Below are 24,479 nucleotides of genomic sequence, written 5' to 3'. Positions count from 1 at the left end.
TCTGGTTTGCGGTTCCTGTTACATCTTATCATTGGCTTTGCTAATTGTGGTTCACCAACACTGGAGTTCAAAAGCTTCTGGAAAGTTCCATGCCCATCGCTGGCTTAGGGGATCCAGATCTGGGCCACCATCTATCCAAATGATGGTGGTACCTGGAACAAGAGAGCAATGCTGAGCTTGAAGTGAAGAGATGTATCCTTCTCAGTCTCCCTTTCCTACACTGGCAGTTGACTCTTTCTTAAAATCTGACAGATTGTGCATCTGATTACAATAAATTTACTTACGTGAAGGAGAGGACATACAGTACAACACTGATTTCTGCCCTTCAGATGTTCCTCCCAACAGGGGGCCTGAAATGGCTGCTTTGTTCTAAATACCGATCCCAAGATTCACTGTTCTTTGGGTCTAAGAACTAAAAACATTAACAGCTTGGAGGTCAAGAAGATGATTTTCTATGAATCTGATCAACCAGTAACTCAGCAGGTTCACCAAAACAGGTGACCAGATTGGATTGTCTGAGTCATCTTCTATTTTGCATTTGCTCTATGGATCCCCTTCTTGTGATGCCTTTATTTTTCTGGTTTGTGACACATTGTGATTATTAAACATTGAGTGGGTGATGTTCCTCTTTCATAGCAAGTTGACTGAGTTCCTAGTCTCAGTTTGTATTGTACATCTTGGCTGGGAAACAAAAAGTTAACGGACTCACAGTATGCTCCCAGATCCTGAAGCTTTGGAACAACCCCAAAATAAATGAAATTATTGACCCTTTATTGTCCAGGATTCATAGTGTGCTTTTGTGACAAGATATAGCATGGTATATTCTGAGACTCATGACCTAACTCAAGATAATCAAAAAAAATAGCTTTTGGGAGTTTCAAATCCTAAAGGTGACGCTCTAGTTTTCAGGTATAGAAGAGCAGAGATAGAAAAACCATGGTCTGGACAAGCCATGGTGAGGAGAAAGCTATTAGTATCTAGTACTTAAACAAGAAAGTAGGGTCTTCTAGGAAAGAAGTAACACAGGGAAGAGAGTTTTGCTAAAAACAGAGTCAACGAGTACAGCAGAATGAAGAGCTGGCAAATCGACCAGTTTTTCATAATTCCTGGATAAGGACAGGACTTGAGATTGTCCATAGATGCTCCAGACAGTTGCTCCTCATGAGGCAATCACAGGACAGTGGTCTCTGGTGGGTTTAGAGCTCTGAAGGTTCTAGCCATCTTACTTTAATCCTCTCTGCGCCCCTTCCAATATAAAAGTTGCTTAGTTCCATAGCATCATATATTTTCAGAGGAATATGGTGAAGGAAAATGGGATAATCCACTACATGATTATCCTTCAGATCTGCAGAAGAAAGTTTTATTACAAGATGAAATCAGTCATGGAAACAAAGGTAAGTTATTTTACCGTATTAGTAGGTTGTAGAACAGTGGTTCTCAACCTGTGGGTCGGGACCCCATTTGGGGGGTCAAACAACCATTTCACGGGGGTCGCCAAACAACGCAGTCCACCATTTTTTCCGCTTTTCCTTAGCTGTGTTCCTCCCTTTTATTTTATTGGCTTTTGAAAGCCAATAGAATAGACTCTCTTGAATAGAGTCTAATTCTATTGGCTTTCAAAAGCCAATAGGAATTGTCCAGGCTGTTTCTGCCCTGCTGAGCCCACCAAAAGTCCCATTCTGCAAACGGTGCTGCACCAGTTGAGTAGTCCTCGACTTACAATCGGTTGAGTAGTCCTCCACTTACGACTGGTTGGGGGGTCACAGCATTAAAAAGGTTGAGAACCATTGTTGTAGAACGAAGGAGCTGACTAGCTGAATCAAACAGTTGGCAGAATTAGAATAAGCACAGGGATTTGTGCACAGGAAAGAAGCCTAAATTCAACAAGAAATATTTGGCAGAATTATTCCAACATGTTTATAGTACAGATGGAAATGTGTGTATGATTCATGCTCTGCACATAGCTTTTGCTCCTTTTTAGAACAGGAGGAGGAGGAGGAGGAGGAGGAAGAGGAGGAAGAGGAGAAGGAGGAAGAGGTGGTGGTGGTGTTCATTGTCAATATTACGGAATGGAATGGGCTTAAAATTAGACGCTGAGAATGTGGCACTTGCCTGTTATGCTTTTGAAAGCATCTCTGTGCACGTCTCTTGACAAACATACTCCAATTGGTTAATGATAGAAAGTATAATGGTTTATTTAGTATCCCCACATTACAAATATCATTTTCATTCTGCCTACAACTTAAACAATGCAAGCGTTTGTAGTATGAGTGTCACATTTGTTCTAGGCAGGCTCTTGTGAGGTTGTGTGCCAGCAATGGGTAGGGCCACCCTCATTGCACAGGCCAGCACGCTCTCACACAAAATATCTACCCTCACATTTCTTCCCTCTATGCAGGTTCACGTCTTCTCTGATCATTCTCCCCAAAGCCATCTTTGTTTCCAGCACCAACATCAACGCCAACATCGACATCTTAATTTTCCTGAGTCCATATGGACAAATTACTTTCCCTCGTGTTTTTTTTTTAACCTCACATGTTGGTCCATGTGTTCCATTTTCAGACTTGTCAAGAAAGAGCTTGGATGTGATATCATAGGATGGTGAGGAATATCCAGGTGGCCATGTTTAGGCTTCTTCATTACGACATTTAGCTTCCAAGCTTACATATTTCCAGTTGCACAGCCCATAATTCACATTATTATACTTCCATTTAGAATAGAATAGAATAGAATAGAATAGAATAGAATAGAATAGAATAGAATAGAATAGAATAGAACAGAACAGAACAGAATAGAATAGAATAGAATTTTGAAGGGACTCTGGAGGTCTTCTAGTCCAGCCCCCTGCTCAAGCAGGAAAAACTAAACCATCTCAGACAGGTGATTGTCTAGCCTCTTCTTAAAAATCTCCTCTCTGGAGGCAATTTGTTCCACTGGTTAATTGTCCTCGCTGTCAGGAAGTTTCTCCTTAATTCCAGGTTGCTTCTCTCTTTGATCAGTTTCCAATCATTGTTTCTCATCCTTCCCTCTGGTGCTTTGGTGAACAACCTGGAACCCTCTGCCTTGTGGCAGCCCCTCAGATACTGGAAACAACATTTTCTAAAGTAGCAATCTTAAACCTTCCGACAATTGAACCAAAACTAGGAAAAAGGACCCCGCATGATCACCATTTTAAATTAATGAGAAGAGACAATGGACCTTACTTATTTTAATTTGTCCTGTACATTGTCAACTATAAAAAAAAGTAAGTATAGCTCTGCAATTGCCTGGAATTTTCTCATCCAGGTATTTATAGGTTTGTTTTGGTTTCCCAGGTCAGCCAAGGTTAGATAAGTGTTGTGGCAAATAAGCAAATAGTAAGGTATGTAATGGAGGCAACTTGGTTATTCTTCCTGGATTCCTTTTGATTGTAGACAAAAGACAATTCTTTACTTCACTTCTTAAAAGCCTACCTCCGCAGATCCCAAGAAGAACATTCTTCCATCATTAGTGTTGAAGGTAAAGTTCTGGGTGACAGCCAGTTTGGTGTAGTGGTGAAGGCACCAGCCAGCAACCGAGAGACTGGGAATTCTAGTTACGCCTTAGGCACAGAGACAACTGGTGAACTTGAGCCCAGTCCCCTCTCTCAGCCCTAGGAAAAATCCACTTTTGAATATGTTGCTGAGAAAACTGTAGCACCTGGTCCAGGCCACCACCAAGAGTCAAGACTGACTCAAAAACACACACAAGTAGAGAAAAAAGTTCAAGGTACACCCAAGTGACTTGCATAGAAAGGGGTGTGACTTTGTACAGGCAACAGGCATCTTGGTATGTCTATGGAGATTCTATCATCCAGGTCATGGTTGTCCCAAAGGTGCTTTTTCCAAAAGGTAACTGGGCTTTCTTGCTTTTTCCTTTGAAAATGTTTTGCTTGTCATCCAAGAAGCTTCTTCAGTTCTTCAAGTCCAGTTCAATTCAAGGAGAGAACCAGCCTAGAACTAAGGAGAGGTTTCCTAACAGTGAGAACAATTAACCAGTGGAGTGGCTTGCCTCCAAAAGTTGTGGGTGATCCATCACCTTGCTTCTTGGATGAGAAGTGGAAGATCTTCAAGGAAAAACAAAGGAAGTCCAGTGGCCTTTTAAAAAAAAGCACTTTTGGGATGATCATCTTGATCTTTTGGAGTTGAGGAAGATTATACTGTCCATTCAACAGATGGAAAGACCAAATCCCATGCTGTTTGTTTGTTTGTTTGTGGATTCAGATGATGTATAAAGCCATGTTCTGAGCATGGCTGAATCCATAAACCAGGAAAGTGAAAATCAGGCCAGGGAAATGCAGCCTTTCAACCAGCTATTTTCATTCTTCTGAGTCTTGGTTCTTCTTTGCCACCAGATGTCAGTACGATAGCATGTATTACTCGGAGAATGAGTTTACACATTAACTTTCCTTCCAAGGGGGGAAAAAATCTCCATCTTTTAAGAAGAGAGGTCACGCTGCCATTTCTACTTTCTTTTTCACAAGAAATGCCTTTTCTGGCCTTTTCACACATTCTCTATTTCTGAAAAAAAACATTAATTCCCTAGGAACGCATTTCCTGTCTTTGCTTGTGTTAAAGGGTACACTGCTAGCTGGCTCTTAGGCTTCCAAAGTTGAAGATTCTTGCTTGCGAGGAAAGTCAATCAAAGCTGCGAACTTCTATCAAACCTGATGAATCTTCTAAGATTGATGGTGGGATCCTGTTTTCTTCTGTTCTCTTCCTCCTTCTCACAGCAACACTCCACAAATTCACAGAATACAGAATAACAGAATTGGAAGGGGCCTTGGAGGTCTTCTAGTCCAACCCCCAGCTCAGGCAGGAAACCCTGTACCATTTCAGACAAATGGCTGTCCAATCTTTTCTTGAAAACCTTCAGTGATGGAGCGCCCACAACTTCTGGAGGCAAGCCGTTCCAGTGATTAATATTTCTAACTGTCAGGAAATTTCTCCTTAAATTTTAGATTGGATCTCTCTTTGATTAGCTTCCATCCCTAACTTCTTGTCCTATCCTCAGGTGCTTTGGAGAATAGGTTGAGCCCTTCTTCTCTGTGACAGCCTCTCAAATATTGGAAGACTCCATCACAGTGGTGGTGAACCTATGGCACCGGTGCCAGAGGCGGCACTCGGAGCCCTCTCTGTGGGCACACAGACCATCTCCCCAGCCCCGACTCCTCCCATGGCCCCCTCCTCACCAGCAGCCCCCCCGGAGAGTTGCCCCTAGGCACGGCCCACACGAAGCAGTGGAGCCAAGGACATGGTAGCTGGGCAGCGGGGACAAGACTCCGCCCTTGCACCCCATTGCGCGCAGATGATGTTGCGGGGTACGGGCGGAAGGCGTGGCCACCATGGCGCTGCTGGGCTGCCCGGGTGATCTGTGGCAGGCCGTGGAGGTGGTGGATGGCCCAGTGGGCAGGACGGAGCAGGGACGGGGCTGGAGAGGCAGTTTTGGGGCATTTGGTCTCTAAAAGCTTCGCCATCACACTGGTCTATCAGGTCACCCCTCATTACTGCTATTATGTCACACTCAAAGTAAGAGCAAAACTAAAGAACCAAAGAATTAACTATCCCATCCTGTCACCGAGTTCCCAAATGTTTGGGGCTGAAGAACACATCTGGGACACATCAGGGTATTATCACAAAATGGGTACTGTAAGTAGGTTTGCCCATTTGTTAAATGACTCTGGACAAGTGGAAACAACAGAATTACAGAATTAGGTTAATGAGTATTTAGACCATTATTATAGAGTTTTTGTATCATGATAGATTTAGTTTAGGTTTTTAATGCCCAATTATTGCTTTCATTTTTGGTGAGTTTTTTTTTAAATTGAAACATGGTTTTTTTAATCTTTGTGTTTAGTTCATTGATTCAGAAAGGATGCAGACAAGGCTATAAAAAGAAATCCCAAGCCATGCCTGCCTGGGTTTCTCATTTACCGATAAATGAATTGGCAGACCCATTTTGTGTTCATGCCACACCACAAGAGACAAGCAGCTGTCCACTAGTCATTCTGCCCTAAAAAGGTGAAAAGGTCCCAAGCTGAGCTGTGTGACTTCTACTGACTGCGGAGATGCAAATGTCTTCACAAATTTTTTTCCATTCTCTGCATCCTCTTCCACCTCCTGTTGCCGTTCTTCTAAAGGTCAAGAAGATTGGGCTGACAGGGTGATGGTCCAAGGGCACCCATAGTTGAGGGTTCCATGGTTAAGGGTGAGCCTGGACCACATTGGCTCCAGCCCCCAGCCCAAGCGTTTGCTAGTGGTCTCTTCTCCAGAGAGGAACCAGGCTGGCTTGCTGTTTGGTAGATCACCCAAGTAGAATTAGGGCCTACCAGCTTGTGGAATTTCAGTGTCACCAATTGAGCTGAACATGATCATGGATCCTTTATTGCTTGGCCTTGTAGATATTGCCTCTCTCGAGATCTCAGCTCAGTATTAGAACATACGGCTGTCAGAGATCTCAGTGGTCTTCTAATCCAACATCCTGCCCACAGCAAGAGATGTTATACCATCCAGAGAAATGGTTGTCCAATTTTTTTCTTGGAAACCTCCAATGATGGACCATCCACATCCCTGGGAGGCAAGCTGTTCCCATTGATTAATCATTCTGTCAGGAAATTTCTCCTTATTCCAGGCTGGGTCTGTCTTTAACAAGCTTCCACCCATTGCTCCTTGTCCTGCCCTCAGGTGCTTTGGAGCTTTTCATGCATCTTAGCAGGCTGCTAATAGCTCCAACAATATTGCAAACCTCACATTGCAAGAATGACTCCGAGCTACCTTCCCCGATTCACCTCGGTGTTGATCCTACTAATTAACAGCGTGTAGAGTTGGTGGGGGCCAGCAACTGCAACTGCAGCACTAACTCCGTGTAAGGTTTTCAACTCTGCCCAACACAAGCAGCGACAATCGGCAAGGATCCAGTGAGGTTAAAAGGATTCTTCTTCCTTGTGTTGATGAGCAAGCAAGCAATCAAGAGGGAGGGAGGGAGGGAGGAAAAAAAGTGATTCTTGAAGAGATGTCAAAGGCTTCTTTTGTATGGATTTTATTAACCTTATTAAAACAGGAAGCGGTTCTATCCTGTTCTCGTCATTCGTGTGAAAGCTTAGATCAAACCTGCCTTAGATATGATGCATCAAGAGAGTCATAATGTGTTCTCTCTTCCATGTTGGCCTGGCTGGTTTGCTTCCAAGAAGCGAGAATACTGTAGCTCTGCAACAGACGAGAAATAGGGAAGATGGACTTCCTTTCAGCTGAAACAAAACATCCTTTGAAAAAAGCACTATCTTTTGAGGACAGAAACGGGGTTTGTCAACTTTGGTTAACTTTACTCTGGGTGGACTTCAATTCACAGACAAGTGCTGAGGTTGTAGTATATTCTGTTCAGCACTGTACAAAGGACGGAGGGCGTGGGGGCTCAGTAATTAAGATGCTGGGCTTGCAGTTGGAAAGCTAACAGCCCAGGTTTGAGACCCCAGTGCCACATGATGGGGTGAGCTCCCGTCCCCCAGCCCTGCTCCTGCCAAACTAGTAGTTTGAAAGCATGCAAATGCGAGTAGATAAATAGGTACCACTTCGGTGGGAAGGTAACAGCGCTCCGTGATATTGTGCTGGCTACACGACCATGGAAATGTCTTCAGACAGCACTGGCTCAATGACCCTAAGACAGAGATGAGCAGCGTCCCCTATGGTCGGCAATGGCTAGCGGAGTAAAATCTGCAGGGACTCCATTACCTTATTGTCCAAAGTAAGTGAGCACCATCACGAAGAAGCCATACTCAACTTCCATTCAGGACATTAACAGGGTTTATTAAGCATCACTACTCTCTTGTGAGGTTCACACATCTTTTGGCCAGCTGCTCGGATCTGCAAAGTTCAGGACTCCCAATTCTGGATCCTCACGAAATAACTCAGCCCAGGACTAAAATACAAGGAGTCTAAAAACATCTTTCTATTATTTGGAAAAAAAAACAAACATCAGCTTTTGTGAGTTGCAGTTCAGCTCACCAGAGGGCTCTTTATAGCACATATTCTCAAAACCAGCTCAATCTCAAATATTGAATCCTATATATAAGATGGGAAAATCAGGATGATTTTGGCTTCCTGCTGATTTGTTATAACTCCTGAATTTGTGTTTGTTGAGTGTGAATAAAGATGATTGAATACATTCCTTTTATAAAGGAATGATCAGCTATAAAGGACTGTATAAAAGATTTTGTCATTTTGCTTCTAGTGTTTTTATAGCCCACTGCTTGATTCGCCCTCATTACAGGATAGTTGCATTTTGCAACATCATTAATTGGCAAGGCATTTGAGTAATTGAATCAGCAGGATATCCATAGTCTAGAAATAAGTGATCAATAACCCCTTTTCAGCCACAGAACTAATTCCTTGCTGCCACCTAACAACTGGAAGTCAAAGAGAGAAAAAGCTATTAGCAATTTTTATTTAAGTGAATATTTATGCTATTCACCAACCTTTTCCTATAGATAAGACATCAAAGTTCATTTTTAGAGGCTGCGGTCTCAGATTTGGTGCCCAACAGCAAATAATTAAACAAAGTTGTTAGTATTCTCTTCTGGAGGAAGATGGCTGAACTCAAACAAGATTCTAAGCCAGGCTTGGGTGTTGTTATTTTTGCTTAAGCTTTATTAACACAAGAAACAGCAGCCTAGCTTGCACATAAATGCCTAAAACCTAATTGCTTGGTTCACACATTATTCCCAGCAAAAGCCAGACAAGCCACCTAATTATCTACTGTATCTAGGCAAGTGTTAGTATAAAAATGACAAATTCACTTTCTATGATGAATACTGCCATCACTTTAAAAAAAAATCATAATGTGTGCATCTTACACCCTAAAACAACCGGAACTAATCTGTTTCTCTAAAATCACCAAAATTCTGCTATATTATGTGTAAACTTCACTCACAAAAGGTTGCCTACCATCTTTGATGTTAGGACTTACCTTTCCCTTGTTTTATTGAAGCTATTTTTTATTGATCAATGGCCACAATAAAGTTTCTGTCTGCCTACCTGACTGTCTTTCACTCCAAAAGTTGTCCTAGTTTAATCTGTGAACCAAGCTGAGATAAGTATAGTACAGGGGTAGGCAACCTTGGCTCTTTTAAGACTCGTGGACTTCAACTCCCAGAATTCCTGAGCCAGCTATACTGGCTCAGGAATTCTGGGAGTTGAAGTCCACGAGTCATAAAAGAGCCACGGTTGCCTACCCCTGGTATAGTAGCTAGTGTGGACATAGAACAAGCAGAAGGCCAAAGAGGGTTTGAAAGCAAAGTAAGGAGAGCATACGCTACCATCCTTAGAGTTGATCTCAAGAACATGAAACCAAGTCTGAGTAACAGACCAAGCCCTTCTAAATCATTGCTCATGAATATAAAAACTGGAAACTTAATGTTGGAAACTTACTTCTTCTTTATTGAATTTCTCCAATCTTTTAGATGTGGTAGAGATAGAAAAATATCCTTGAATGCAATAGACAAAAGTAGCAAAGGCAGTCCCTTCACTCTAACCAAACTGACCTAACAGGTACAGTGTTGTACTAAAACAACTCAGTTTATTAACCGTCTGTCAAACTATAACGGATGCAGTCAGAAAACAAAAAGTCCTGAAAATATTAAAAGTATGTATTTCAGTGTGGATGCAATCTGTCCTCTTCCCCCCAGCCCCAGCCCCTTGAAAATGGGAAGAGGGAACAAACACAGTAAGAAAATTAATAAATGCAATTATACAGGGTGTATAGTTTCAAAACCCTTAATGAAGACAGGAAACTTTGAAAGTATCCATTAGCCCAAATCCAATATTCACATTTTTATTTTTATTTTTTCAAACCAAACTTCTCAAGCTATCTGTTGATAAGTTAAAAATCCTATGGCACAAAATTTTCACAAAAAAAGTTAAGGCAAGAGACCAACAATTCATATAAAAATAGCTGAATCAGTTTCTTATGAATAACCTTTTTTTCTGTGTGTTCTGGATTATGATAATACAAGTTTATAAATATGCTATCTGTGTATGTACGTGTGTATGTTAGTGTGTACAGTACACACACACACATACAAACAGAGAAACAAGATCAGTACAAATGGGTGGAATCCCTTTTTACCAATAAACCAAGATCACATATCCTGGGTTACAATGGAGGTACTCAAGATAAGAATCTGTCATAGACTTCTTGCTACACATAATAATCATTTACATACTGTAAATCTGCAGTATAAACACTGGGTTTCGCAGAGAAATTCAGCTTTAAATCACCCTAAATTTACAAAACTCGCCCAAGTTGGCCAAATGGACATTATGTTAATTCCTTCGATTTCAGTGGCACATTTTAATAAACCAGCTTACATTAAGAAAACAAAAACGTTACAAGATACGCAAAATCTTCCAAAGCATCAACAAAATTTCAAATCAAGTGTTACTAACCCCCAAAGCAGAGAAATTTCTAGAGAGAGGTTTCAGCGGAGGTCAGATGGACAGTTGGACCTTAGGAGCATTTTATGGAGCAGTGTATTCATACTTGATCCAAAACTTTCATTCATTTTGCATTCATCTTGCTTTTAAATTATACAACTTAGAACCCCTACCTCTGTTGAAAGGTTCACTTTTTTTGGATATTTGACCACTCGAAATAGCAATAAAATACATGTTTTTAATATTACATGCTTCACTCTTTCCATGCATTGACCAGAAGTAGGTGGATTCTAGATGCTTTGACAAAACACCATTGCAAAAAATAAAAAAATAAATAAAGGAGAAGAGGACAAAAATCCTCATCTCTTTGTTTTATTGTAACCAAAAGTGGGTTTAACAGCTGGAAAATGCAGCAAATTGCCTCTCCTTCAACTACCCAAAGATTTTTGAACAGCTGTTCAGTTGCCAAACACTCTGCCAACAGAAGAAGGAACATACACACATTTCTCTCACACCTTTCTCTTTAAAAACTCAACATGCTACTTTAAGCTACAGTAGAATAGGGAGTTGGATGCACTGTGCAGTGGGATGCCTTAAGCCAGTGTTTTTCAACCTTAAGATGGGTGAATTTCAACTTCCAGAATTCTGGAAATTGAAGTCCATCTATCTTAAAAGTTAAAGTTAAGGAACACTTGCCTCGAGTACTTGCATATATGACAAAACAAAACAAAACACCATTCTGTGCAATGATGTGATACAACCTTAGCCGTGCTTGCAATAACCACTTAAATCGACATGATTTAGGGATTGCGTTCCCAGATCAGCAGAGTTAATTGAATTGGTGATTTCCAAATTTGAGCTACTATGTCATTTTAAGCCATACCTTGTTTAGCCTCTTAATTGAAGGCATTGTATGTGATGGATTCACCCAGTGAACTATAAACCACAATTTGTAAATCATGGCGGCTAGGTCAACATAATATAGACTTAGCATGACCGTAGGCAGCAAAAGAACCAAGCCATACGCTTTCTTAGTGGGAAAGTAAGTTGTTTTCCTGTTTCTTTCCAGGAAATTGTATTGTGTTCACCTTTTGGATTATCTGTCCCGAATGTTTTAGATAGGGGTTACAGGGGATCGGTTTTAAACTTACTCGCCTAAGCAGTTTGCATCGGCAGCGGAAAGGCGCCTATTGTAAGGCCGTAAGTGAGCAGTTTAAAAGTAGGGGCAATTCTGAAACTAATTCAGTGATTAAGATCCAGTTAAGGCACATTCCTGTGGGGAAACTCAACAGCACCCATTCATATCAATGGACCTCTTGAAGGAGCTTTCCCCAGTCAGCTGTACCTTTATTGTAGAACAGTGTTTCTCAACCTTGACAATTTTAAGACATGTGGACTTCAACTCCCAGAATTCCACAGCCAGCATTGCTGGCTGTGGAATTCTGGAAGTTGAAGTCCACATGCCTTAAAATTGTCAAGGTTGAGAAACACTGTTGTAGAATATATTTCCCTTTCATAGAATCTCTTACATGCATATGCAAACACTGTTGCCCATCATATGGACACACCAACGTTCTTCTGAATTGAGCTGGGAGCTCCACGATATGCTGCCATGTTTACTTGGTAACACATCAAAAGTGCTGCTAAGCTTCTTTCCAATTTCCCATTCATAAAAACACCAATTAATTTCATACTGTTAACATTAAAGAGCCATCTAAGCAAAAGATGACAATATTTGGGAGGAAAAAAAAATGACCCGTTCCTTTCTTCCCGAACCAATAGTTGGAAATTATTGGATAATTTCAAATGTACCAAGAAGTCATATTATAAGTCTACTACAGGGGTCTCTAAACTTAGCTCCTTTAAGACTTGTGGACTTCAACTCCCAGAATTCCCCAGCCAGCTGCCTGGGAAATTCTGGGAGTTCAAGTCCACAAGTCTTAAAATTGCCAAGTTTGAAGACTCTTGATCTAGTGCACATCCAAGGTTGCATCATCTTGCAGAGGTAGCCTGTAAAATGTATGTGTAGATGTGGGTCTTAAGTATTATGTAAATTAAATAATCCAATAAAACATTTCATATAACAGATGTTAACTTTGCTAAAGCTCTTTGTCTATAACATCCCACATTTTTTCCCCAAACAAAATAACACTTAAATGTATTTAAGGTTCAAGTTTGATGTCTCCTGGCAACCAAGATGATGATCTTCCCATGAAACACCAGAATTCATGCTGCAAAAGGGTAAGTAATGGAATCTATTACTTACCAATTTTAATGTTCATATGTAGGTTCAATCTATCCCAAGGATGCTTTTTCCAAAAGGGAGATAACAGAATAATAGAAATAATTGGAAGGGACCTTGGAGGTCTTCTAATCCAACCCTCTGCTCAAGCAGGAGAGCCTATTCCAAAAAAGTGGCTGTCCAGTCTCTTCTTAAAAGCCACCACCAGTGATGGATCACCCACAACTTTTGGAGGCAAGCCATTCCACTGGTTAATTGTTCTCACTGTTAGGAAATTTCTCCTTAGTTCTAGGCTGGTTCTCTCCTTGAACTGAACTGAACTAAACCTGAAGAACTGAAGAAGCTCACTGGATGAGAAGCAAAACATTTTCAAAGGAAAAAACCAAGAAAGTCCAGTTGCCTTTTGGAAAAAGCACCTTTGGGGCAACCATGACCTGGCTGAAGGAGAATCTCCATAGACATGCAGTTTCAACCTTTTCCCTGAAAATAGTGAACAATGGAGTGTTCACACACATACCAAGATGGACATTATGAAGTACAATATGATTTAATGTTTTTAAACCACAGCTTATTGGATCACGGTCCAAGCAGAGGTATCAGCAGTAATCTTTTGTTGCTTTTGTGTTTTTGTTTTGTTTTTTTTTTAAAAAAGGAGGACAATGAGAGAGTGTCCAGAGGAAAAGGAAAGAGATCTCTTGTATTAGCCCAGAAGAATCGGATTCTATTAAAGGTATCGCCATTCAGTGCAATTGTTAAAAGATACACAAGCCTTCCTATCACAAAGTTCCCAGGCTTCAGAGAAGGAGAGAAACAAGGAGTATGAAAGATCGTGAAATAAAAAATGGCTCCTTACACTACGTTCTGGTTAAAATATCGCCCTTTTAACCACAGCTTTCTCTAAGGACCCCTTTTTGGATTTGAAAATAATGCAGGTAGTTCTTGACTAATGACCACAATTGAGCCCAAAGTTTCGGTTGCTAAGCGAGAGACAATCGTTAAGTGAGATTTGCCCCATTTTTGGATCTTTCCTGCCACAACGGTAGTTGTGTCACTGCAGTTACTAAGTTAGTAACACGGTTGTTAAATGAATCTGGGGGGGGGGCACGTGACCCTGGGGACGCTGCAACCGTCCTACATATGAGTCGGCTGCCAAGCGCCTGAATCCTGATCACGTGACCATGGGGATGCTGCAACGGCCGTAAGTCTGAAAAACGGTCATAAGTCATTCGTTTCCATGCCGTTGTAACGGTCACTAAACAAATGGCTGTTAAGTCGAGGACAACCTGGAAGGGCTACAGTTCCAGTGGACGTGGGCCAGCCCGTTCAAACACACGTTCAGCGATTTTATTACAAACTGTTGGGAGGTTTGGAAGGATGTCTTGGAAATTATTTTTAATACAGACAATAAATAAAATGCATATTCTCGTCATTTGAGGAGCCTTAACATCAAATGAAGCCTCAGTGAGACATCTCAGCTCGAGAAGACACGACGTATGTTCTCCAACAAATCCGTTTTAAAGACAAGCATTTGCACTGTAGACTCAGATCATACATTCAGCATCAAAGGATGCGCAAGCATAAAGGAACTCCAAGCCATTACAAAAAAAAAAAAAAAGTCATATAATTTACAGAGTTGTATTTAGATCACACTGGAAGCCAGGGATTTGCTAGCCAGCGTCATGCCTTTAAAAGTCAAAATAAGTGTCTTGAAGTTGGAGCTAGGCATACACAAACCAAAGTGCTACACAAGTTACTGGTGAAAATAACGGTTTCCAGTTCACCAAAAGGTTTGCCTAAACAATATATAAGCCTTCCGTAGAATTTCTAGAACCGTTGCAAAGCTGAAAGGCATCTTTATAGCTTAGGAATATGGGTATCTATATCCGAGGTAGCTAAATACAAAAACAACAACAACAAAAAAACCCCCACCCTTTTGTATGAAATAGCTTTTCAGTTCTTTCAAAACACTATTCAACTTGCATTTCCACTCCAACCCCCATTTGTGATGTCTGGATTGCTGCTCTTTGATTAAACACAAGAAGTATCTAAATCAGGGTTGTCCAACCTTTTGGCTTGTCTGGGCCACACTGAATGAAGAGGAATTGTCTTGGGCCGAATGTAAAATATAGAATAGAGTTAAATGTATATAAATCACATAAGGTTAAAAGTTGACCATGAGGGGTCCTTGGTGCTCTCTGAGCTTGCTTGTTTTCTTGCAGATGTTTCATTCCCCAAACTAGATAATGTTATCAGTGCTACTGATGATGTTATCTAGTTTACAATGATGTTAAAGTTTACAGTCTTATTGGACCCTCATTACTAGCTGTCCTGAGCCGCAGGTGGCCCGTGGACCATAGGTTGGACACACCTGGCCCAGATCAATGTTTCTCAATCTTGGTACCTGTAAGACGTGTAGACTTCAACTCCCAGAATTCCCCAGCCAGCACAGCAATCCACACATCTTGAGAAACACTGGCCTAAGTAATCCTGGAGGTCTTTGTGACATCCCCTCTCCTCCTAACATCAGTTGCGGTGCATTTGGCTAAGCCAGGGGTCTTCAAACTTGGCCCTTTTATGACTTGTGGACTTCAACTCCCAGAATTCCTCAGCCAGGCACGCTGGCTCAGGAATTCTGGAAGTTAAAGTCCACAAGTCATAAAAGGGCCAAGTTTGAAGACCCCTGGGCTAAGCAAATGCAAATAGAAATGGGATTTGAAAGAACAGGTGCTTGCCCTAAAAACAATATGCAGTTCAGATCTGCAGATCTTTCCCTGTCATCTTTCGGGCTCTCCATCACAACCATCCTTCTCTATTAGGCCGGCCTTATCATGCATTGCCCCAGCCTGCTTCCTACCTTTTACATTCATGTTTTATTTTTAAAATGCGTGTAGTGCTGACGACGAGCACTTCAAGCTGCATTTCATGACTCCAGAAACAAGTCACAAAGGCCATGTGATGCAGACGTAATGATCAACATGGCGGTGAGCCTAGAACAGCGTCTTGAGAATCTCACTGATTTAGTTTTATTGCTGCTAATTGTGCTATACAAACTTTTAAGGAATGCTTGCTGAAAACTCAGAAGCCAGAGGTGTGGCCTTCATGAGCTTTCCAGTGTTTGGAGGTAGGGGAACAGCAGAGAAAGCAAATGATAGTATTAAAAAAAGGGGGGGGAAGCCCTAATTATCCCGTGTCCAATAAATTTGCATAATTTATGTGGGCCAAAAGAATACAGCCTTCTTTGGCATCGGATTTTGATGCAGAACGGCACCCAAGCCCACCGCTCTATTTTACCTTTACTTGAGAGGAAATACATCATTGCTCCTAGTTGAGTACATTCGCTTCCACCCAGAGGTGTGATTAGACAGGGGGGAAAAAAGAAACACCCTCTTAATTTATCCTTTGCAAGATGTGAAGTCGCAAAACCCTTCCCTCACAGCCGTGGCAAACATCTTCTTAGGCTAAAAAAGGGAGTTGCAATCTTGCTTCTCCTGTGCTTTTCGTTCTTAGAGAGCAACTAGGAAGAGAGCAGAGAGAGAAAATGCAAAGAAAGGAAGAGGGCAGGGAGGCAGTGGCAGCTGGGGTGAGGAAATTTGTGAGTTGGAATTTACGAATAATGCACAAGGGGACTCTAGAAAAGGGGGGGGGACAGTTTTCTTACACAGCAGTTTTCTTACCAACATTTCCGCAGAATGTAAAAACTGTGCCTTCCAGGCTTGTGCTACGGAGCATCAACAGAGCCTCTCTTATTTATCTTACATTTTTTGTGAATGCCAGCACTGAGAGACCTTAAAAGGCCACACCGAGGACATCTCAGCCTGGAGAAAGCCTACCTACACGGTCGTTAAGAGTCAACATGGACTTGACAAGCACCTAATCAATCAGTTAAATACTATCCCAAAGAACAAAGCATACAAACTGGTAAGTAACATTTTCATTATCCTATTTAAGACACGACATACATAACTTCAGATCAAAATTCTAAAAAAAAAAAAAAGAGTTTAAGATTAAACATTAATCTTAAGTTTCCAGCAGTAGTTGAAAAAGAGGACAATGGTCAAATTATGCATTGGACTCTTAGAAGTTATTCTGAGCATTTTGATGCATACAGCAAAGATGTAGAACTCCAATATATTTCTCACTGAGGTCAGGTCTACACGGCCTACTAATTGCCTAACAAATCGATCAAAATAACTTGGCTGCATAAATGTGTTGTACATTTGCTACATTCTATTCAGAACTAATCCATAAATTAGTGTTTGCTAGCTGGTTTGTTTGTTTAAAAAAAAAAAACCAATTATCTTAGTAAGTATATGGACTAAGTAACTGCTCCACATGAAAAGTCCAGGAATATATATCTCCCCTTCAAGAGAATTCTCATCAACATGTCTCACACCACTTAGGAAGTTTTTTTTTTCTTCTCTTGAGTCACAATTTCCGCCAAACGCATTTTCATCTTTTTCATAGGAGGCTTGCTCAGGGACCAGTCACTTGTAAGTAAGCCACAAGCATCTGCCAGACCTTCAGACATGGATATATACTGGATCTTTGCAGCTCTGTGGGATTATTACTACCAATCTCTACAGTGTACTAAAGGGGAAGGCTGTGCAACTGGAAATTGTTTTTTTCTTTTCTGAACTGTGCACTTAAAAGAGTCATGTGTTTGTTTGCTTGTTTGGAATTTCCACCTGCTGATATACACAAAATAATTTATTAAGAGCTAAGATAAATAGATTTGCTTTTTTTTTTCAGTAATGAAAATATTCCAGGATATTTCATCATCCCAAGATGAAGAGAAGATAAAAGGATTTGCTGCTATATACAGGGAAAAAAAAGAGAGAGAAAAGAGACCAATACTTCTTTGTCTGATCCCTGGTTAGAATGATCATCATTTGAATGAAGGCCCAACTTATCCCCAGTGATCTCTTGAAACCCATAATTTCCAGCGATCAGTCCATCTACCTGAGAAGGGGAAAAGAACAAGAAAAGGCAAAATATCACACTGTAGGACTGACGGGTTAACATTAGGAAGGACTGTAGAGTTATTAACATAATTAACTATTATTCTTCCATTCTCGGTGCCCTCATTAGCTCAAGGGCTTTATTATTAAGTTCATGTTATTACGAAGGTACCATCGTCAAAGAGAGAGCTGCCCGGAGCAGCTTTCAAGTAGCGTTCACATTTATCCACAACAAAACTATCAGAATGCCCTCAATATACAGTTGGCTCACCGGCTTTCCCGCCCTACGTTCTTCCTTCATATTTTAAGGATATCGGTTAACCCCCCCAACGAAATCGGTTCAAAACATATACACATGAGACAAACTATACTGCGTGGGTTTCCTTTGTCAAAAAGATCACAAACTGTCCAAGGCATTTTTTTCGGATGAAGAGGACAAGCTGAATGAGGTATCGTCATGTTCTGGAGATGTATGGTTGAAATCCATCTCTTCCAATTCGGGAGGTAAATCGGCTAGAAGTGCCTGCATTGCAAAGAAAATGGGAATAATGACAAGTGGCCGTTTATTCTTAGGAGTTCGGGGCACCAACCACATCAACAATGAACCAGTGGAATGGCTCGCGGTAGGTTGCTCCATCACTGGAGGCTTTTAAAGAAGAGACTGGACAGCCATTTGTCTGAAATGGTATAAGGCAGTGGTTCTCAACCTTTTTAATGCCGCGACCCCCCCAACCGGTCGTAAGTCGAGGACTACTCAACCGGTCGTAAGTCGAGGACTACTCAACTGGTGCAGCACCATTTGCAGAATGGGACTTTTGGCGGGCTCAGCAGGGCAGAGACAGCCTGGACAATTCCTATTGGCTTTTGAAAGCTAATAGAATTAGACTCTATTCAAGAAAGTCTATTCTATTGGCTTTCAAAAGCCAATAGAATAAAAGGGAGTAGCACAGCTAAGCAAAAGGGGAAAAAAATGGGGGACTGCATTGTTTGGCGACCCCCGTGAAATGGTCGTTCGACCCCAAATGGGGTCCCGACCCACAGGTTGAGAACCACTGGTATAAGGTCTCCTGCTTGAGCAGGGGGCTGGACTAGATGACCTTCCAGCTCTGTCATTCTGTTATGTTTTCAATCTTGGCCTTCCCTGTTCATGTCTCAATTGTTCCAACACCCAAACTAGGTCTAATGTGTGTCCCCCGCCAAAGGAAAGGGACTCAGCCCAGGAAGACAAAATAGTGAGTGACCAAATGATAGGATGAGTCTGTTGATGCTGGGTCAAGAGTGGCCTTTCTTTGCTTTTACGCAAAAATGGAAGAGCAAGGAAATTCCCACAGAGGAAGAGTTAATACCTAAAATATTAGCACATGCGGAAATGGACAGGCTCACAATGATATTAAAAGACAAATGTGGATCAATTTATTATGAAACCTGGGATAAATTTTACCGTTGGAGGAATTTGAAGAGGACAGTCGGGATTAAAGATTAATGTTAAGATAGAAATATATGTTATTTTAGAATAAGTGTTGTATATAAAACTTAGATGTATATGTAGAGATGAAGAATTGATTGTAAAAAGTGGAATAATCTGATAAGAATGTATATACTGGAATGTCACGTTAAATCCAATGTTTGTTTCTTTTTAACTGTATTATAAATAAAATTTGTAAAAAAAAAAAAAAGAGTGGTCTTTCTGAAGTTCTTCGTTCAGTGGAATTCATTTCATGCATTTTATTTCGTTCAGGACATACCTCGTGTAGTAACGTTTTAATGGTATTTTAATGTTTGTCATTTTAACCTTTTAATAGTTTTAACTATTTTTTGCTTGTTTTGGTGACTTGCAAACCACTCAGTCACCTGGTAGGGGAGAAGGGTGGCATAAATATTTAACGGATAAAATGAATGCGTCCCAATCTCTGCAATCTATATTTAAAAAGCTCTACCATAAAGAAATAGTCGGAGGCAACATCCTCGCTGTGTATATATTTACGTGTATAACATTAGTGGCAGAGAGTTGTTCTCACTAGGAGATCCACTGAAGCCTGCTTATAGCTTCATAGCAGAGGACTTCGGTCTCTTTAAAAGTGACAAAAGTCCCCCCCCTTTTTTTTTCAGTCTTACCTGCTGCTGATCTTTATCATCTGTTTTGACAGCAAGTATCAAGCTTCTCGTGAAAGCCTGAAGTTCAAAATACTTCTGTTTTTGATGCTCCAGTTCACTCTCAACGAATCTCACTTCCTCATTCTGGAGGGAGGGAAAAAATTCCATAGAACTCTTAGTATATAATGCTTCCTTTTGTAAGGGAGTTAAATTGTTCTCAAATATGGTTTCCCGCCCCCCCTTTATTTTGGTTTTTTTAAAGAGGAGCTATATTTGCAAATATGTGGCGCAAATATGTGGAGTTCTATGCTTGAGAAAAAAGCCAATATTAATATAAAAACGGATCACACTCTCATAGACTTGAGACACAAAATTATTTTTGTATTTATAATAAATTTACAAAATATTTTACCAATATAGTCTCAAAATGAGAAATAGTAAATAATGAATTAAAACACAGCAGCACAAATTAAACACTAAAATCCAGAAGCAAAATGCACCTTAGTATCTATCTATCTATCTATCTATCTATCTATCTATCTATCTATCTATCTATCTATCTTTCTATTTATCTATCTTTTTTATCATCTATTTATCTATCTATCCATTCATCTATCATCTTTCTTTCTCTTTCTTTCTTTCTTTCTTTCTTTCTTTCTTTCTTTCTTTCTTTCTCTCTCTCTCTCTCTCCTTCCTTCCTTCCTTCCTTCCTTCCTTCCTTCCTTCCTTCCTTCCTTCCTGATTTTTTGTAACTAGGAAATATTCTTCCCACATTTCAACAACAAACAGTGCAATAGGATTGGAACTCCATTTAAAAAAATATGGATAACCCGTTTTTCTCAGATATTAGCTCATTTAACTTAGAATAGCTGTTTATCAAAATTCAACAATAACAAGTTTTGGTAGTTCTCACGTCACACTATTCAGATTGGTGGGAAGTGATACTAAGTGATACCACTTTCTTCACATTTATATTCATCAGGCACTGCACTTTCCCTTAAAGTAGGGATCATGAAGTACCGTAAATATGTGAAGCTCAGTTGGCACACATACTGTCTGTTTTTCAAAGGCTGCCACTTACTTTAAGGCTGGCAATGTTCTAGGATAAGCTGCGTTCTATATTGTTACACCAAGTGAAATCAAAGTTAGAAGTGATCCACCTCCAATTCTTATGTATAGATGTAACCTTTGCAAATTTGGCAAAAAGCTACCCCTTATCATAGTCCCCAACTGTTGTTGCTTAGATGGCATCAAAACCAAACATTAGCCTGTAATCTACAAGCTGATGAAATTGGAACATTCTGCCTTAAAAAATAAAGTCATTCATCCTACTTCTGAAAATGTTTGCTTCAGCACCATCTGCCTGGAGTTATGTTCTCGCGGTCCTTAATTTGTACTCAAGACTTTCTAGCACCGAGCGCTGCACTTGGACAAGAAGGTGGAGCAGGATGAAGAAGGCTATAAAGATAGTCCTCGACTTACAACAATTCATTTAGTGATCATTCAAAGTTACGAGGGCACTGAAAAAAGGGACTTGGCACAATTTTTCAGTTACGACCTTTGCAGCATCCCCATGAACAGGTGATCAAAATTCAGATGCTTGGCAACTGGTTCATACTTATGACAGTTGCAGCGTCCTAAGGTCACATGATCAACCTCTTGTGACCTTCTGACAAGCAAAGTCAATGGGGGACCCAGATTCACTTAACAACCAGTTATTAGCTTAATAACTGCTGTCATTCACTAAACAACTGTGGCAAGAAAGATCGTAAAATGGGACCAAACTCACTTAACAAATGTCTCACTTAACAACATACATTTTGGAGTCAGTTGTGGACTATCTGTATGAAAGGATCTTCACTGCTTCATAATAACCTGAACTGTCAAACAGTGTGACTTTTTTTTTTTCAAAAAAACCCTCCTCATTTACCCTCTCTATCCTCTGATAAATTTAACCAGTTTATCAGAAATACAGTATTCCTCGACTTATGACAGTCACTTAGTGAACCATTCAAAGTAATGGCAGACTCCTGACAAGTTACTTATTTGGAGTTCTGGTTTTGTCCTCCCCACCCCCAAAGGCACTGTGAACGCATTTTGGTTGCTTGGTAACCAACCTACATTGATGGTCGTTTGCAAAGTCTTACAGTCAGGTGATTACAATTTACAATAGTTTTGGCAGAAAACTGGCATTTATTTTTAGTTTCGGGGGGGGGGGGGGGAAACACAACCGGTAGCGAACAATGGATTTGCTTAACAATTGCCTCAAGAGAGGCTATTAAAATGGGTCCAATCATGTGCTGACCCACTTTGTGACCGTCACAATTCATGACCATGGTTGCCAGGATCAATGATGATTGTAAATCGAGGAGGACTAACTGTATTAGATGTCCTAACAAATGAGGGTCACGATATTTCAAATCCAATTTGATTAAACACAACAGAGAAGGGAATGGAAAGAGAGAGAGGAGGTAGGATGGGGGGCGCAGGGTGTGTGTGTGTGATAGTAAAACAAATCTCCCGGCTTGCGTTAGGTGGGCTGTGAAAAACAAGGAACTGGCTTTGAACAGCCAGCTTATCTGAACAACATTTTGAGATATCTCCCTGATATCTAACAGCATTGGCCTGGACTAACCTTCATATTCTTAATTTAATTCTTTGATCAAAAGCTGTATATTTAGAACAGGGGTGGGGAACGATGGCTCTTTTATGACTTGAAGTCTTCAACTCCCAAATGGCTGACTCAGGCATTCTGGGAGTTGAAGTCCGCAAGTCATAAAGGGGCCATTGTTCCCCACCTCTGATTTAGAGGATAATGGTTTTTCTGTTTGAGCAAAAATGCAAGGCACTTACTTTGTAGTCCAGAAGAGAGCTCATTTGATCCACTTCAGAGTTACTTATCATATCGCTTTCCTCGTCATCTATTATTTCTATTTTCTTGAAGAAAAAAGCAGACAGTATATTTCATTTTTGAAAGCAAACATTTGGACACAGTCATCCTCCACAAAAGCTTTCCAAGATCGGATATTCTGAGTTTTGATTTTTCCTTCCCCCCCCCCTCCTCCCCAGTTCTACAGCACAACACAGAGCCCTTCAAATGATCAGTCCATCAAGCTTTGTGGCTTTAATTCAGTAAGCTCATTTTAGGATGCATTCTCACCACATTATCAGAAGATACAGTAGCGTGGTCCTCTTCTTTGTGGCCAATGTCTTCCCTTGGAAGAACTTCATTGTGTTCTTCTGCAGAAATAAACAGCGATGCAGTTCTAAGCAAAGTGCTGAGCTAAAGACTGTCAGAAAATCCTCAGAAAGAAAGAAAAAGTGTGTCCGCTTCCACGTCACAGATAGTTATGATAAACTTATTTAAGTAAAATCAAATTTGTCTATATACTGTAATTAAAAGAGTTAATAAGAAAATAAAAAAAAGCACAAGGTTGCTGGAACTTCTGTTTTTTTCTTCTCGGGATAAAACCATCCTATTAAATCATCTTGTTTTTCTTCTGAAATAGTAATGCTAGAATTAAATCCTTTGGACCATGGGAGTGAGACAAATAATGAATCTTTATTGAGACATTGAGCACCTCTTTAATGATATTTCTAGTTTAGTCAACAGATCATTGGTGTTCGTGAAAAAGAATAAAAACTGGGAAGCAACATGCACGTTTAAGACTTTTTCTGGAAGTTTGTGATCCCTCCACTGTTATTAATGTGGAGCTAGATTTCAAATCTCACCCTGGCCAAACAAGAGCAGAACTGAGAGATATCCACTGTCAAAACCAAGCAGTTTTCCAAGTCTTTTTCCATTAGACCGAGAAGGAAAGTTTCCGATTTAAATCTTTATATTCACTTTAGGAATCTTCTGCATTAAACTATGAATCCTACTCCAGTATTTCTTTGCTTTATCACCATAAATCAGTGTTTCCCAAACTTGACAATTTTAAGGCATGAGGACTTCATGCTGGCTGTGGAATTCTGGGAGTTGAAGTCCTCATGCCTTAAAATTGTCAAGTTTGGGAAACACTGCCATAAATGATAAAAAGCCCCCTCTTTAAATGTACATTTCCAACATTCGTTCGAGATACCTTTATACGTTTCTAGATAACTTATCTGGTGTTAAATACCAGCGATACCTCATCTTATAAAAGTGTTCTTTTAAGTTATAGTTTAGTGTGCATTTTAAACCTTGGGGATAAAGCTATGGATCCAAGATCAAGAAATGGCAGAAACAGTCTGGTTGCCATTAAAAATGATCAAGTAAAACATTATACAGAAAAGTAGGGTGCATTTATTTCTCGCTTAGCGGCTGTTTGAGGTTACTTGGGTAGCACAGCGTGCCCAATGTTAGCTACTTTCATTTCAAGAAATAATGTTTCCCCTCACTCCTATGAGCTGCCACATTTCAGGAATAAAGTGAACCGTTTCATTGCCCAGCTCAAACAGCAGACATAGAGAGAGTCCTCGTCTTATGACCCCAGTTGAGCTGAACATTTCTGTTGCTAAGGGAAGCGCTTGTTAAAGTGAATTTTGCCCCATGTTATGACTTTTCTTGCCATGCTTGTTAGTGAATTGTTGCAGCTGATATAAGTTAGTAACCCGGTTGTTAAGTGAATCCAGCTTCCCCATTGACTTTGCTTGTCAGAAGGTTGCAAAAGGGGATCACGTGACACCCCCCGGGACACGGCAACCGTCATAAATGTGAGTCAGTTGCCAAGCCTTCCAATTTTGATCCTATGACCATGG

General features: G+C 40.5%; 1 protein-coding gene across 4 annotated transcripts in view; it reads right to left on the bottom strand.

Annotated features, from left to right (window-relative positions):
* Nucleotides 1-16,603: 16,603 nt before the first annotated feature.
* HDX (highly divergent homeobox) overlaps nucleotides 16,604-24,479 on the bottom strand; it is a 30,993-nt gene continuing 23,117 nt past the window's right edge. For 2 of the 4 annotated variants that reach the window (XM_039331867.1, XM_039331873.1), the window contains 4 exons: nucleotides 22,900-22,979; nucleotides 22,593-22,676; nucleotides 19,761-19,883; nucleotides 16,604-18,168 (listed from right to left, as the gene is read on the bottom strand). In XM_039331867.1, coding sequence (XP_039187801.1) covers nucleotides 18,043-18,168; nucleotides 19,761-19,883; nucleotides 22,593-22,676; nucleotides 22,900-22,979 — 413 coding nt within the window. In that variant the 3' untranslated portion in view covers nucleotides 16,604-18,042. Of the gene's footprint in view, nucleotides 18,169-19,760; nucleotides 19,884-22,592; nucleotides 22,677-22,899; nucleotides 22,980-24,479 lie in introns of those variants that run through there. The other 2 variants (XR_005555245.1, XR_005555250.1) reach the window with 1 other exon arrangement.

This window comes from Crotalus tigris, unplaced genomic scaffold (assembly GCF_016545835.1).
Source record: "Crotalus tigris isolate CLP2741 ecotype Arizona unplaced genomic scaffold, ASM1654583v1 scf7180000017622.5263843, whole genome shotgun sequence".
Taxonomy (NCBI): domain Eukaryota; kingdom Metazoa; phylum Chordata; class Lepidosauria; order Squamata; family Viperidae; genus Crotalus; species Crotalus tigris.
This window is presented reverse-complemented; position numbering and strand designations above follow the sequence as displayed.